Raw genomic sequence first — 17,610 nt, 5'->3', positions numbered from 1 at the left:
AGAGTCTCGCTTATCCAACCTTCGCTTATCCAGTGTTCTGTATTATCCAACGCAGTCTGCATCCCACCCGGATCCACACTGGTTTCTGTATGCAGCAGCGTGTCGCGGGCCAACACGCCCAAGAACAACACGAGTGCAGCCACGCTCCCAAACAAGTGGCAGACTTATTGTAAAACTTGTTTTGGTGCTTAATTTGTAAAATCATAACGTAATTTAACGTTTAATATTATCCAACATTATCCTTATTATCCAACATTTTTGCTTATCCAACGTTCTGCCAGCCCGTTTATGTTGGATAAGCGAAACTCTACTGTAAGAGTTGTGTCATATAGAACCTCTAACAAAAAATGTGGAACTGAACCCTCACTCTCACCTCAGGAAAAAAATGGGAGAACTGATCCACTGTTTTCCTTATTCAATACAGTTGGTATTTTCTACATAGGGAGGAATTTGGGAGTCTCGGTAACTCAAATGGGGCCTGCATGCAACCGGTGCGCTGTATTTCCTGAGCCCTATTTTAACTTGTAGGTAGTTAGTTCCACAATGTTTAGCCTCCTCTGTAATTACAGCAAAACTACAGGTCTGCAGCTACAATTTGCAGGAGTGGTTCATGCAGGGTAGCTGTTAAAAATGAAAATATTAACTGTGTCCTATGCTAAGATCAATTCCACTGCATTACGTGTGCATAACTCTATCCTGCATGGGTTTCCATGTCCAAATGTTGATATTTGCAGTGCCACAGGGAAATATTACTGTAATCTAGGGGACCTTCATTAGTGCCTGTGCTGGTTTTCAGTGCCAATAGAGTGCTCTCATACCTTTTTCCCCAATCTGAAATTACCATCGTTACCTGCCCTTCGTTTCTCACTACAGTATGCCTTATAAGACTTTTCTGCCTTCTCTTTCTTGCTGATAGACCTGCTTCTTTTAGAACTTCGATGTCAGAGCAGAGCGTAGAGCTCCGTGTTCTGTTTGGCCAAGGGACCAAAGAAAGCAGGGATGGGAAAGTGTGGCCTTCCAGTGCTTTTTGGGTTGCTACTCCTGTCAGCCCTAGTCACTATAGTCCAGTGGTTCTCAATCTGGGGTCCCCAGATGTTTTTGACCTTCAACTCCCAGAAATCCCGGGATTTCTGGGAGTTATAAGCCAAAAACATCTTGGGGCCCCAGGTTGAGAACCACTGCCATAGTCAGTGCAGAGTTGGGAGTCCGGAAATATGGAGGGCCACGCATTTTCAAATCCTTGAACCAAGAATGTTGCTTTAGGCTGAATTTAGAGCCTCATTGGGAAGAATTCATAATAGACTTCTGTGGGAAAGTTCCCCCCAGACATTCCTTGTAGGAATTGTGGTGCTTTTGTGTGCAGCCTTGAATGTATTCTTTCAGTCTCTCAAAGACTACTGAGTTGGCTCTTGTTGGCGGGTTTCTCATATCAAAATCATTCTAAATTTTAGAGCACACGACGCATGTCAACATGCTTCTAGGATATCCAGTTTGTTTGGTTCTAAAGAAGAAATTATCTTAAAGGGCCTTACAGAGACCCCCTACTGTCATTCACATCAGACATTTATCCTCGAAGCAGCTGTGTCTGCTGTGATTTGGAATGCATAGTTCAGACACTGCACCAAACAAACCCTGTTGCTCATATTACAGTAGAGTCTCACTTATCCAACATTCGCTTATCCAACATTCTGGATTATCCAATGCATTTTTGTAGGCAATATTTTCAATACATCATGATATTTTGGTGCTAAATTCGTAAATACAGTAATTACTCCATAGCATTACTGCATATTGAACTACTTTTTCTCTCAAATTTGTTGTATAACATGATGTTTTGGTGCTTAATTTGTAAAATCATAACCTAATTTGATGTTTAATAGGCTTCTCCTTAATCTCTCCTTGTTATCCAACATATTCGCTTATTCAACATTCTGCCGGCCCGTTTATGTTGGATAAGTGAGACTGTACTGTAATAATAATTTGTAATGGGCAAGTTGTTCACAAATGTGCCGGATCCATCACTTCAACACTTGAGACTGTGTTAGTTAGTCAGGCTTTTTTTCCACCTGCTTTTAAGTGATGGTAGTTTCAGTTGGCAGTTTCAATCTGAATTGGCCACAGAATTTGCAGAAATAGGGGTAGTGATATTATGAGTTCATAATATCAACCTGAGGCTCCCAGAGCGTGTTAACTTTCTAAACATTTTGATAGCGGTGCTAATTCTTTTTGTAGTCCAGCAGCAGATAGAATATTATTTCTCTGTGGTTCAACATCTCTGCATGAATATACCATCCCGCATTTGGACTGCGTATCTCCAATTAGTGCCTAAGAGCCAATGCCAGTTAATGTAAATAGTACAGAGCTGGACAGACCAATGGCTTGATTGGTTAGAAATCAGTTTTTTGCGTAGTTCACTGTTGAAACAAAACCCAGGAGAAGGACTTCACCCAAGACTTCAGAAACCATGAATACAGTGGTTCTCAACCTGTGGGTCCCTCCCCAGGTGTTTTGGCCTACAACCCCCAGAAATCCCAGCCTGTTTACCTTTTAATCCCACCTTCCTCTCCATCACTGCTGACCAAATCCAAAGGAGAAGGGCTTTTCAAAGTCCCAGGGGCTACTGACCGATGTCAAGCAGCATTTTGGGAAAGTCCTAACTCTTACAATGTGCCTGTTCTTGAACGACATGCCTGAGTAAAGGGAACTCTGTCCTTTTAACAGGCAGGCATGGGCAAACGTGGGCCCTCCAGATGTTTTGGACTCCAACTCCCACAATTCCTAACAGCCGGTAGGCTGTTAGGAATTGTGGGAGTTGGAGTCCAAAACACCTGGAGGGCCCAAGTTTGCCCATGCCAGAGACTCAAACTGAGCTACCTTTAATTTTATTATTATCTAATTTTTTAAAAATCAAGTCTTGGTGTGGGAAAGGGGTAGGAATTTGATTTTTATATATATATATATAAATATATTGCAGCTTTTAACGTGATTCATTTTAACCGATTCCAAAAAAAAAACCTAACCTGTTTGTTTTGTTGTTATCCTGCCTGGAATGGTAAATGACTTCTTTTTAAGTGCCTTATTTCGTACGACATAATTATATTGACAAGATTAATTATTTCAAGATATATCACAGGGACCTAAGCTACAACGAAAGCGTAGGAAGGACGGCTCTGCTTCGGGTGCCTTTTTCCTTTCCCAGCATAGCTTGAACCACAACTCTTACCACCCATGGCCAGCACGTCTGGACTGCGTGTTGTGCGTGGCTGGTAGGAATCCAAATTCAACACAGCTGGAGTGTGCCATGTCGATGAAGGCTGATATCATAGAATTGGAAAGGGACCACATGGGCCATCCAGTCCACCCTTTGCTATGCAGGATGAGCATCTTGTAGAGCAGGCATGGACAAACTTCGGCCCGCCCTCCAGATGTTTTTTACTTCAACTCCCACCATTCCTAACAGCCTCAGGCCCCTTTCTTTTGCCCCTCAGCCACTTAAATTAGTGTCCCTTACTCATGACCTATCAGCAGGTGGCTCCATATATAAGGAAGACAAAAGAATCCATCTTCCTCTCTCCTGTGTGACTCAGTCCGAGTATTTGCCTGCATTGTAGAATCCATCTTCCTCTCTCCTGTGTGACTCAGTGTATCTCCCTGCATTGTAGAATAATAATTAATAATAATAATTTTCTTGTACCCCGCCTCTATCTCCCCTCAGGGACTCAGGGCGGCTTACAAATGCAAAAGAGTATACATACAAAAACATCAAATACTGAAAACGCACAAATGAAAAATTAAAACATATGATTAAAATCAAACCATTAATAAGACAAAGTTAAAACACATCAATAAAAACACAAGGATGGGCTGATCAAAGTGCACTAAGTGAGACTTGTAAACATAGAGGAAGTTAAAGGTGCTACCGTGTTTCCCTGAAAATAAGACAGTGTCTTATATTAATTTTTGCTTCCAAAGATGCGCTAGGTCTTATTTTCAGGGGATGTCTTATTTTTCCATGAAGAAGAATTCACATTTATTGTTGAACAAAAAATGAACATTTATTATATACTCTACAGTAGTTGTCATCACAAACCAGCATAACCAGACAAACTGAATCCTGTCAAGAATTTCTTGTTACTACCATTACTTCCATATACAACACTCTATGGTATGTACATTGACCAATCCTGCATGCTCTGGTGTTCTGTTCATTGGGCATGCTTCCAAACAAAAACTTTGTTAGGTCTTACTTTTGGGGGAGGCCTTATATTTAGCAATTCAGCAAAACCTCTACTAGGTCTTATTTTCTGGGGATGTCTTATTTTAGGGGAAACGGTATAAGAACATTGGGGAGAACCCAAAATCCACCTTCCTCTCTCCTGTGTGACTCAGTGTATCTCCCTGCATTATAGAATCCACCTTCCTCTCTCCTGTGTGACTCAGTCCGAGTATCTGCCTGCGTTGTATGTGATTATCCGATCACTTAAGCGGCTGAGGGGGAAAAGGAAGGAGCCTGAGGCTGTTAGGAAGTCCAAAACACCCAAAGAGCCAAAGTTTGCCCATACCTGTTGTAGAGGTATCTCAGCATACTAACCAGTGTAAAAGCTTGTTACCTTTGTTGGTGTCCTCCATGCCTGAACACTGGGAAATTGTGGCCAACACTGTGAAATCTTATACGAATGGGCAAATACATTTTCACATGGTTTGTGGCGATACAGCAATTAATTTGTACTACCATGAGCCTGGAATCTCGCTATGCTTGACGGTTCTCTATTCTGGCCTTCGGGATAGATGCAAGGAAATATATTGTACCAGAAACAAGCACGTTAATACCTCCGCCGTTGCCCAGTACTGTATGGCCAGTAGTATCTGTGTTGTACAAGATTGATTGCTCTGTGCCAGATTGTAGCCTGTTCATCTCGTGTGAAGAAGGGAAGGATCATCGTTCGTGTTTGTGACGTTGCTTTGCTTTGGCGCTCTTCCTTCGGAGTTAGATCACCTTCTTGCCTATGATTGCGGTTCTTTTGATTCAAGACTTTTAGAATTAAGTGCTTTTATAATCTCTCCGGTCTTGTCTCTCTCTTTTCATGGGGAGGCTTTTTTGTAAAGTTTAAATGTGATTTACGAATACTTTTTACTATGTAAACTTTTCAAAAATGATAAATTCTTTCTAGCCAATTGGCGGTTGCACTCTGGTTATTTCTTGGCAAATAAGGGAAGGTGAAAAAGGAACAGGTTATTTATTTATATTCCACCTTTCTCACCCCAAAGGGGACTCGGGGCGAATCACAGAACATACACATGTGGCAAACATTCAGTGCTGTTTATGAACTGACAAGACAGACAATTGTACATATAGGCTTTTCCCATCTTCGACATCTTGAAGGCTTGTGCTTGGTTTGGCCATGAGGAGTGGAGTGCTGTCACTCCATCTCTCTGCCAAAGAGCTTTGGTTCTTTAGCATTTTCTGGCATTTGTTATGGGTGCCTTTAAAATACCTCATCTCTTTTAAGCAGTACCTATTTATCTACTTACATTTTGCTTTCGAACCGCTAGGTGGGCGGAAGCTGGGCTAAAGGTCAGGAGCTCATCCTGACCCGGGCTTCGAACTGTCAACCTCTTGATTGACAAGATTTCCTAAAGTTGGTGGTTTAACCTGCTGTGCTAAAGTCCGGCCCAGGTCGATTCATGTCTTGAATTTGCAGAAGGCATGGGGACCATGGGACCAGATCTTGCTGGACTGCAAATCCAAGGACATTCTTCTGGAACGATAAAGCAGGATAAATATAACAACAATAATAGGACAGTGTGTTGTCGAAGGCTTTCATGGCCACAATCAGGATTGTTGTATGTTTTCTGGGCTGTATGGCCATGTTCCAGAAGCATTCTCTCCTGACGTTTCGCCCACATCTATGGCAGGCATCCTCAGAGGTTGTGAGGTATGTCCTTGCTTAGTTTCTCCATATACCTCACAACCTCTGAGGATGCCTGCCATAGATGTGGGCAAAACATCCGGAGAGAATACTTCTGGAACATGACCATACAGCCTGGAAAACATACAACAACCCAAATCATAGGACATGTATAAAGTAAACAATGACTGGAAACAGAATTGTCCAAGCTCTAATACAGTAGTCTCTCGCTTATCCAACGTTCTGGATTATCCAACACATTTTTGTAGTCAATATTTTCAATACATCGTGATATTTTGGTGCTAAATTTGTAAATACAGTAATTACTACATAGCATTATTGTGTATTGAACTACTTTTTATGGCAAATTTGTAGTACAACATGATGTTCTGGTGCTTAATTTGTAAAATCATAACCTAATTTGATGTTTAATAGGCTTTATCTTAATCTCTCCTTATTATCCAACATATTCGCTTATACAACATTCTGCCGGCCCGTTTATGTTGGGTAAGTGAGACTCTACTGTATTGTGGAAGCAATTCTTTTGGGGGTGGGGGTACATAAAAGGCTTTCTGCTCCCTTCCTTCTGGAGGACTGTTTTGCTGTGCTTTTGGGAGCCTCCCAAATCCCTCCTTCCAGCCATGCTGTGCTTTTGCAGGCATTTCATGAAAGCCGGGCTGAGCTTTTCAGCTTTCCGAAAGGGCTGACATTTTCCCGTTGCCTCCACAGCTGGCTTGGCAGGAGCAGGGATGGCCTTCAAGCCAAGGGTGGCTTTGTTCCTGGCCTCCTGCCCTCCCTGTTGCTTCCCAAACCCGGTTGCAAATCGCCAGAACCTGCCAGAAGGAAAAAGGAACGTGAGATGGCTGCTGCCTGGCAGGGCCTTGGCTCGGCACAAGGCTCAAATGCTCAACAAAGGCCGGCTCCTGCCTGCCAAAGGCTTCGAGCAAGCGGGGAGCTTGTCAGATGTTGGTTCCAGATCGATCCAACCGCTCAGCAATTAGACAAGCCCACAATCCTTTCCCTTGCTGCTCCTTCCTTGTGCCTTTAGCTTCTCTCTCTGTCTTCTCCTATTTCTCTCCGCAAAGCTGAGTCCTGGAACTGCTCCCCTTTGGCTACTGATAAGAGGAGCCTGACGTCGAGCGATTGCCAATTTGAATTTAATCCGGAGCTATGTATATAACAGCCCCAAGTGGGTCTAATTTCTGATAGCCTTTGATGCTGATGGTTATATCTCAAGATAGCCCCTCTCTCTTCTGTTTTCCTGCATGGGTCACCGACATAATCTCCTTTGGGTCCCAACCAGGTGTTGTTAGGGTTTAGCTCTCATAATCCTTGACAAATCCCTTTGATGGCTATAGGTTCCAGGACTTGGAAGTCCATAACATCTGGAAAGCCAAAGGCTAAGGACTTCAGTTCTATACTATGGGGGAATGGAGTGTGGGGGTCGCAGTGATCTCTGGAAGTGAGTGAAGGTGCTGAAAATCCCATCATCCCTGGTCAATCCTTCCCCAAACTGCACCAGGATATAAAGTGGGTCATGGGGGTTCTGTGTGCCAAGTTTGGTCTTAATCCATCAATTGTGGGGGTCACAGTGGTCTCTGGAAGTGCATGAAGGTACTGCAAATCCCATCATCCATGGGCAATCCTTCCCCAAACTGCACCAGGATATAAAGTGGGTCATGGGGGTTCTGTGTGCCAAGTTTGGTCTTAATCCATCATTTGTGGGGGTCACAGTGGTCTCTGGAAGTGAATGAAGGTACTGCAAATCCCATCATCCATGGGCAATCCTTCCCCAAACTGCACCAGGATATAAAGTGGGTCATGGAGTTTCTGTGTGCCAAGTTTGGTCCTAATCTGTCATTTTGGGGGGTCACGGTGGTCTCTGGAAGTGAGTGAAGGTGCTGCAAATCCCATCATCCCTGGTCAATCCTTCCCCAAACCACACCAGAACGTAAAGTGGGTCACAGAGGTTCTGTGTGCCAAGTTTGGTCCAGGGCTGTCATCTGTATGTGTATGTGTGGGGATCACAGTGATGTCTGGAAGTGAATGGAGGTACTGCAAATCCCATCATCCATGAGCAATCCTTCTCCAAATCACAGCAGAACGTAAAGTGGGTCATGGGGGTTCTGTGTGCCAAGTTTGGTCCTAATCTGTCATTTTTGGGGGTCACAGTGGTCTCTGGAAGCGAGTGAAGGTACTGCAAATCTCATCATCCATGGGCAATCCTCCCCCAAACTGCACCAGAACGTAAAGTGGGTCATGGAGTTTATGTGTGCCAAGTTTGGTCCTAATCTGTCATTTTTGGGTGTCACGGTGGTCTCTGAAAGTGAGTGAAGGTGCTGCAAATCCCATCATCCCTGGTCAATCTTTCCCCAAACTGCACAATAATCCGTGATCAATCCTCCCCCAAACCACACCAGGATGTAAAGTGGGTCATGGGGGTTCTGTGTGCCAAGTTTGGTCCAGGTCCATCATTCGTGGGGACCCGTGAGATTGACAGCCAATCAGAAAACTGCACAATACACATATACAAGCAATGACTTTAATTATAATAGATTTATTTATCCCTATCCAGTACGCATAGGGGATGATGGGGGTTGTAATCCCAACCCATTGCAGCCTGCCTACCAAATAACACAGCAACGCGTGGGATACCACAAAATTATTTTATTTCGTTTCGTATTTTATTTTTTCTTCCCTGGTGTTTGTAAACAAAAGTAATACAGTACTTTTCAACTCAGAGCATCTTTTATAGTTCCTTAGGGGAAAATAATAGTAATAATAATAATTAATAATAATAATAATAATGTCACGCTTTCCTAAAGTGCCTGTTTACATTCATTTCCTTGCCAGGATTGTTGTGCAAATTTGAACGAGGGAAACAAAACAACGACAATTAAAAGGAGCAGCATAATGGGACACACGATACGATACGGGGGTTTCAGTGCTAAATGGGTTACAAACAATACTATATCCCAATACTATATTTGGCCTTTCCTGCAGGTGTTTTGGACTTCAACTCCCACAATTCCTGGTCTCAGGTCCCTTCTTTTTCCCATTGGATGTAATAAAGAATAATGAACACCAGGGGGCACCAAAAAAGTAGAATGAGAAGCAATCCCATTTTAAATAGGCATTACAATGATAAATAAATAGATAAATAAATAAATGAATAAATAAATAAATAGGACACACATATAAATCTATTTTACAGCTGGCGTATTTGAAGACTTATCTTCTTCCATCCAAGGCAATGAATAAAAATAAAAGATGGAAGGAAGGAGTACAGTGAAATTGGCTTCCATGTAGAAAAATATTTTTTTTTTCTGAAGTTTCAAGGTAATTAAGGCTGTAAAAACTCAAAAAGGAATTTTGAGGTTTCTTCCCATTTTCCCTTTAAAAAAATAATTATTTATCTCAAAATGATATATTTCTATGATATCTTTCGGATGTGACTTGCACGCGCCAGGCACAGGCAGAAACCTTTAAAAAAACACACACAGATATATATGGATAAAAAAATTAAAATGGGTTGTGGTGAGTTTTCCGACCTGTCTGGCCATGTTCTAGTAGTAGCATTCTCTCCTGATGTTTCACCTGCATCTATGGCAGGCACCCTCAGAGGTAGTAAGATCTGTTGGAAAACTATGCAAGTGGGGTTTATATATTTGAGTGTTTGCAAAATCACAGGCAGGAAGCAGCCAGGCTTTGTAGCTGCAAGGCCACTCAATGCTAATCACAGGATAGTAAACAAAAGAGCAACAGGGTAGTTCCAGACAGGAAGCAATCAGGGCCAACTAACTCCTCCCAACAAAGGATTCCCCCAGGCAGGAAGCAGCCAGGCTTTGAAGCTGCAAGCCCATTCAATACTAATCACAAGATAGTAAACAAAGAACAACACTCAGAAAACTGGGTAATTCCAGACAGGAATCAATCAAGGCCAGCTAACACCTCCCAACAAAGGATTCCCCCAGGCAGAAAGCAGCCAGGCCATTCAATATTAATCATGCTGGCCAGTTGCAACATTGCCTACAACAGACAAGAGTTCTTTCTCCCACCCTGAGATATATAAACTCCACTTGCCTAGTTTCCAACAGACCTCACAAGCTCTGCCATAGATGTGGATGAAGCATCAGGAGAGAATGCTTCTGGAACATGGCCAGACAGCCCGGAAAACTCACAGCAACCTAGTGATTCCAGCCATGAAACGCTTCTTCGACAACACAAAAAATGCAATGTTTTGTTTTTCCTCTGGAAGCGGAAATAAATAAAGACTAGACCTACAACAGGGATGGAGGAAGAAACGAGGAAAGGGGGCTGGTCGGAGTTTCCAGGGATTGTGCAAATTACAAAGATAAACGCTACAGTAGAGTTTCACTTATCCAACATTCTGGATTATCCAATGTATTTTTGTAGTCAATGTTTTCAATATATCATGATATTTTGGTGCTAAATTTGTAAATACAGTAATTACTACATAGCATTACTGCGTATTGAACTGCTTTTTCTGTCAAATTTGTTGTATAACATGATGTTTTGGTGCTTAATTTGTAAAATCATAAGCTAATTTGATGTTTAATAGGCTTTTCCTTAATCCCTCCTTATTATCCAACATATTCGCTTATCCTAAGGAGCCTCAGTGGTGAAGTATGTTCAAGCGCTGAGCTGCTGAACTTGCAGACTGAAAGGTCCCAGATTCTAATCCTGGGAGCGGAGTGAGCGCCTGCTGTTAGCCCCAGCTCCTGCCAACCTAGCAGTTCGAACACATGCAAATGTGAGTAGATCAATAGGTACTCCTCCGGTGGGAAGGTAACAGCGCTCCATGCAGTCACATGACCTTGGAGGTGTCTACGGACAATGCTGGCTCTTCGCCTTAGACATGGAGATGAGCACCAACCCCCAGAGTGTGAGTAGATAAATAGGTACTGCTGCGGCGGGAAGGTAACAACGCTCCATGCGACTGCCAGTGGCCACATGACCTTGGAGGTGCCTATGGACAACGGCAGCTCTTCAGCTTAGAAATGGAGATGAGCACCAACCCCCAGAGTGTGAGTAGATCAATAGGTACTGCTCTGGCAGGAAGGTAATGGCGCTCCATGCAGTCATGCCAGTGGCCACATGACCTTGGAGGTGTCTATGGACAACGCCGGCTCTTCAGCTTAGAAATGGAGATGAGCACCAACCCCCAGAGTCAGACATGACTGGACTTAACGTCAGGGGAAAACCTTTACCTTTACCTATTTGCTTGTCGCTTCTGGAGTGAGAGAATTGGCCGTCTGCAAGGACGTTGCCCAGCGGATGTTGCCCAGATGTTTTACCATCCTTGTGGGAGGCTTCTCTCATGTCCCCGCATGGAGCTGAGAGAGGGAGCTCATCCGCGCTCTCCCCGGGTGGGATTCGAACCTGGCAGCCTTCAGGTCAGCAGCCCAACCTTCAAGTCCTGAGGCTTTTATCCCCTAGGCCACCGGAGGCTCCACTGCAGAAGCAACTCTGGTTGCTCCTGACACGAAAAAAAAACCTATTTGCTTATCCAACGTTCTGTTGGATAAGTGAGACTCTACTGTATTTGCAACGCAGGTCTTTGAGGGAACAGAGAGAATCATAGAATCGTAGAGTTGGAAGAGACCTCACGGGCCATCTAGTCCAACCCCCTGCGAGAAGCAGGAAAATCTCATTCAAAGCACAGGTTGCAAGAAGGTGGCGACAGGTGTGATTCAGACGTCGCTGGGAGACCTGGACCGGAACGGCACGGTCGGGGAGACGCACCCGCAGCAGATAGTCCAGAGGACCTTCTGGATCTCCTGGTTCCGGAAGGCGTAGATGAGGGGGTTGATCATGGAGTTGTAGGTGGCGGGGAGCACGGTCACGTAGGTGTAGAGGGCCGGGTAGGTGTAGTCTCCGAGGAGGCAGTAGATGGCGAAGGGCAGCCAGCACGAGGCGAAGGTGCCCAGGATGAGGGCCAGCGTGGAGATGCCCTTGCGCGTGGCCACGTCGTGCGAGGGGGCCAGGAAGTGTCTCTGCAGGGCGATCTGCTGGGCGTGCCGGCAGACGATCTTGCAGATCTGCACGTAGAGCTGCAGCATCACGGCGAAGATCATGAAGAAGGAGATGGACAGGATGACCAGGTGGTTCTTGGTCAAGGGCCTGACCACGCTGCAGCTGGACTGGTCCTCCAGGCAGTTCCAGCCCAGGACGGGCAGCGCCCCGAAGCCGACGGAGACCCCCCAGGTCAGGAGCAGCATCGCGTACGTCCGGGTGACGGTCCGCTCCGAGTAGTAGGTCAGCGCGTTGTAGAGGGACAGGTAGCGGTCAATGGTGATGGCCAGGAGGCTGCCCACGCTGGCCGCGAAGGAGCAGACCAGCAGGCCCACCGTGAGCAGGTTCACCACCTGGCTCCGGACGCAGTAGACAAAGGCAAAGTGGAAGACCAGGCCCAGGCCGGCCAGGAGGTCCGCCGAGGCCAGGCTCCCGATCAGCAGGAACATCGGCGTCCGGAAGGCCGTCGTGTAGAAGATGATGGCCACCACGATGGCGTTCTCGCAGGAGATGATGGTCCCGGAGACACAAAGCACCACGTCCCACGGGTTCAAGGGCAGAGGCGCTGCCTCCGAGAGGTACAAGGAGCCGTCGGCGCTGTGGTTGTCCGGCACGAACCAGCCCGGCTGCTCCTCGTGGGTGGCGTTGGGGACCACGTCCTCTTTCATGCTGTCCACCTGCAACGGGAAAAGGAAGATGGACATACAGTCTACTCCAGCCTTTCTCAACCTGGGGGTCGCAGTCATGGAAGGGTCACCAAAGACCATCACATATTTATCTTTACCTTTGTCAACTTGACATAGACACAGGGTCTACTCCCATCCCAATTTGCACTTCCAAGAATTTGCAGCACTTTATCAGTCAACTCGTGTTTACAATATTTATATGTTGCATCTTACCCAGTCTACTTTTACAACTTCTCCGTTTTAATCCATGTTTTTATTAGTTCTTGTCATTTGTTTTTATTGGATAATGTTTAAATTTTTATAATTGTGCATGTCTTTTGTCTATTATTGTGTTTTATATTGCTACTAGCTTTGCCCAGCCACGCGTTGCTGTGGCTTATGGGAATCCTTATGGAATAGCAGTGAATAGCCTTGCAGTCTCAAAGCCTGGCCGTTTTCTGGAGTAGCTGGAGCTGTTTGTTGTATGAATGTAGAGGCATGGATGAGGGGTTGTGCTGCCATGTTTAGTGTTTCTGGGATGTGTAGTTTTGTTGTTTTGTCCTAAGCCAAAATTTCACTACCCTTTTATATATATAGATTGTTTTTATTCGGGCTTGGCCCCATGTAAGCCGCCCTGAGTCCCTTTGGGGAGATAGAGGCGGGGTATAAAAATAAACATATAAAAATGACACAGCAAACAAGATAGATATGCTGGATTTCGTATCACAAAATCACAAGTCGAACACTTCCCAAGTGTCTAGGACTTATTATTATTATTATTATTATTATTATTATTGTTATTATTATTATTTTATTATGACACAGCAAACAGGGTAGACATGCTGGATTTCATATCACAAATCACAAGTCGAACACTTCCCAAGTTTCTAGGACTTATTATTATTATTATTATTATTATTATTATTATTATTATTATTATTATTTAAAAAATGGTGGAGTTCAGAATGCTCTTTGATTGTAGGCGAACTATAAATCCCAGCAAGTACAACTCCCAAATGACAAAATTAATCTCCCTCACAATCCCACCAGTATTCAAATGTGGGCGTATCGGGTATTTGTGCCAAATGTGGCCCGGTGAATGAAAATACATCCCCTGCATTTCAGATATTGACATTGCCATTCATAACAGTAGCAAAATGACAGTTAATAATAATAATAATAATAATAATAAATAATCTGAAAATACATCACACAGTCCTAGACACTTGGGAAGTGTTTGTCTTGTGATTTTATGATACGAAATCCAGCATATCTATCTTGTTTGCTGTGTCATAAAATAAAATAATAATAATAATAATAATAATAACTTCTATATATATAAAAGAGCGATGGCATCACGGCGACCGACAAAACAACAAAACTACAGGCCCCCCAACCTCGAAATTTGACAACACAACCCATCATCCACGCCTCTAGGTTGATACAACAAAAAGAAAAGAAAAATAAAGTCCGAATTAGTGAGAGAGGAATAGTTGCTTTTATCCAATTGCTGCCAGTTAGAAGGCTAATCTCCTCCAACTTGGTCTCCTAGCAACCCAATAAAAATAATAAAAAACACTAAAAATAATTAATACAATAAAATACTATAATAACAGAAAATAACTAAAAATAATACAAGAAAATAATACAATATAATAAATAAAAAGATAACTTACAATAAAATTAATAAAAAAAATACAAATAACATCAAATAAAAATTACACAACAATTTTTAACCAATACCACCACCACTTTGCCACAGCAACGCGTGGCCGGGCACAGCTAGTTCTTTTTATATAAGTAGCAACAAAAATAATGTTATGGTTGGGGTTCACCACGACATGAGGAAATGCATTAGGAGGGTTGAGAACCACTGATCTAGATGAAGGATAGTAAACACTTGTCACTTGACAATAGATATCCTCCTCCTCCTCCCCTTGACGTCAACAGACAGACATTTCCTCGGGTGACGTCTCCATCCTTTCATTGGCTTTCGTTCTTTCTTTCTTTCTTTCCCTCCCTCTCCCCACATCTCACTCTCTCTCATAAGCATAGACATACACCCCCCCCCCCAAGCACCCAACATGGATGGACTCAGATAATTCAGTTCAAAGCAGATATTGTGGATTATCTGCCTTGATAGTCTGGGTTATATGGCAGTGTGGGGAAAAACTTTACCTTTACTAATAATTAATAATTAATAATAATAATAAATACACCGGCTCTTCGGCTGAGAAATGGAGATGAGCACCAACCCCAAATGTCGGACATGACTAGACTTAATGTCAGGGGAAAACCTTTACCTTTACTAATACTTAATAATAATAATAATAATAATAATAATAATAATAAATACATTGGCTCTTTGGCTTAGAAAGATGAGCACCAACCCCAAGAGTCGGACATGACTAGACTTAATATCAGGGGGGAAACTTTACCTTTACTAATACTTAATAATAATAATAATAATAATAATAATAATAATAATAATAATAGTAATTAATAATAACAATAAATACACTGGCTCTTCGGCTTAGAAATGGAAATGAGTACCAACCCCAAGAGTCAGACATGACTAGACTTAATGTTAGGGGGAAACCTTTACCTTTACTAATACTTAATAATAATAATAATAATAATAATAATAATAATAATAATAATGATAAATACACCGGCTCTTCGGCTTAGAAATAGAGATGAGCACCAACCTTTATCTTTAGTAATACTTAATAATAATAATAATAATGAAAATTAAAATTATTATTATTAATAATAAATACACTGGCTCTTTGGCTTAGAAATGGAGATGAGCACCAACCTTTATCTTTAGTAATACTTAATAATAATAATAATAATAATAATGAAAATTAAAATTATTATCATTAATAATAAATACACCGGCTCTTTGGCTTAGAAATAGAGATGAGCACCAACCTTTACCTTTACTAATACTTAATAATAATAATAATAATAATAATAATAATGAAAATTAAAATTATTATCATTAATAATAAATACACCGGCTCTTCGGCTTAGAAATAGAGATGAGCACCAACCTTTACCTTTACTAATACTTAATAATAATAATAATAATAATAATGATAAATACACTGGCTCTTTGGCTTAGAAATGGAGATGAGCACCAGCCCCAGAGCCGGATGCGACTGGACTTAATCTCGGGGGGAAACTTTCCCTTTACTACTAATAAATAATAATAATAATAATGATGATGATGATGATGATGATGATAAATACACCGGTTCTTGGGCTTAGAAATAGAGATGAGCACCAACCTTTATCTTTAGTAATACTTAATAATAATAATAATAATAATGAAAATTAAAATTATTATTATTAATAATAAATACACTGGCTCTTTGGCTTAGAAATGGAGATGAGCACCAGCCCCAGAGCCGGACGCGACTGGACTTAATCTCAGGGGGGAAACTTTCCCTTTACTACTAATAAATCATAATAATAATGATGATGATGATGATGATAAATACACTGGTTCTTGGGCTTAGAAATGGAGATGAGCACCAACCCCAGAGCCAGACAGGACTGGACTTAATCTCAGGGGGGGAACTTTACCTTTACTAATACTTAATAATAATAATAATAATAATAATAATAATAATGATAAATGCACTGGCTCTTTGGCTTAGAAATGGAGATGAGCACCAGCCCCAGAGCCGGACGCGACTGGACTTAATCTCAGGGGGGGAACTTTCCCTTTACTACTAATAAATAATAATAATAATAATAATAATAATAATGATAAATACACTGGCTCTTTGGCTTAGAAATGGAGATGAGCACCAGCCCCAAGAGCCGGACACGACTGGACTTAATCTCAGGGGGGGAACTTTCCCTTTACTACTAATAAATAATAATAATAATAATAATAATAATAATAATAATAATAATGATGATGATAAATGCACTGGCTCTTTGGCTTAGAAATGGAGATGAGCACCAGCCCCAGAGTCAGACAGGACTGGACTTAATCTCAGGGGGGGGGGGGACTTTCCCTTCGCCTTCCCTGCTTTGACCTGGGCTCCCTGAGTGCCCGCTGCCCCATATCCCGGCCCAGAGCAGATAAGGTGGGATGGTGTTGGGCTGTGTGGCAGGGTCCCAGTTAGCCCAGTTCAGAGCAGAGACTGTGGGATGCCTTGCCTGGCTGCCTGGGAGGGCCCTGGGATGCCCTGCCTTCGCCCTCCTCCTTCCACCCATTCCGCAGCGTGGGCTTCTCCTCTTCCTGCCAAGAAAGAGGTCCTTGCGGCTGGCTCACCTTGAGGCCGAGGCAAGGGGCGTAAAGAGAGAGAGAGAGAGAGAGAGAGAGAGACCTACCTGGGCGGCTGAGCATCCGAAGGCGGGCGGGGAGCGCGCGGGGGGCGCGGGCGCGGCGAGGAGCGGGCAGGAGCCGCAGTTATAGTGCGCGCGGAGGGAGACCGCTTTCCCGCCCGTGACTCACGGCTCCGCCCACTCCGCCCACCCCACTCCCCCCAAAAAACATCCCCATCCACTGGGGGCTCCTGCCTGACGTCAGAAGGCGGAGGGAGCCAATCAAGCCGCGGATGGAGAATTCCATTCATAAAATCCCGAAAAGGCGGGGGGAGGAGCCTGCCAGCAAAGAGCCGCAGCGGAGGTGGGGGCGGGGACAGGACTCCTCACTCAGCCCCCCCCCCTCTCTCCCCCAAGTGTCCTTCCAAAAGTCCTCTGAGGAGGAAGGAGGAGAGAAACCCCCCCCCCCCCCCAAAGACACCCTCCTTTCCTTCATTGTCCACGGCCTGCCTTGGCCTCCTTTTGGGACTGATTTGCCCTTGTTACAATAATAATAATAATAATAATAATAATAATAATAATAATAATAATAATAATAATAATAACTTTATTTTTATACCCCGCCTCTATCTCCCCGGAGGGGACTCAGGGCGGCTTACATGGGGCCAAGCCCGAATAAAAACAGTAGCAGTATAAAACACAGCAATAGACACAAC

General features: G+C 43.3%; 1 protein-coding gene across 1 annotated transcript; it reads right to left on the bottom strand.

Moving 5' to 3' along the window:
- Nucleotides 1–10,024: 10,024 nt before the first annotated feature.
- Nucleotides 10,025–17,033, bottom strand: gpr3 (G protein-coupled receptor 3). The gene is made up of 2 exons (XM_062962283.1): nucleotides 16,961–17,033; nucleotides 10,025–12,622 (listed from the first exon to the last, which is right to left on the bottom strand). Exon 2 carries the CDS (start codon nucleotides 12,611–12,613, stop codon nucleotides 11,624–11,626), a length of 990 nt encoding a protein of 329 aa, XP_062818353.1. The 5' UTR covers nucleotides 12,614–12,622; nucleotides 16,961–17,033; the 3' UTR covers nucleotides 10,025–11,623.
- Between the last annotated feature and the right edge of the window lie 577 nt (nucleotides 17,034–17,610).

The sequence above is a fragment of the Anolis carolinensis genome, unplaced genomic scaffold (assembly GCF_035594765.1).
Source record: "Anolis carolinensis isolate JA03-04 unplaced genomic scaffold, rAnoCar3.1.pri scaffold_10, whole genome shotgun sequence".
Classification (NCBI taxonomy): Eukaryota; Metazoa; Chordata; class Lepidosauria; order Squamata; family Dactyloidae; genus Anolis; species Anolis carolinensis.
Note: the sequence above shows the minus strand (reverse complement) of the source record. Positions and strands in the feature narration are given on the sequence as shown.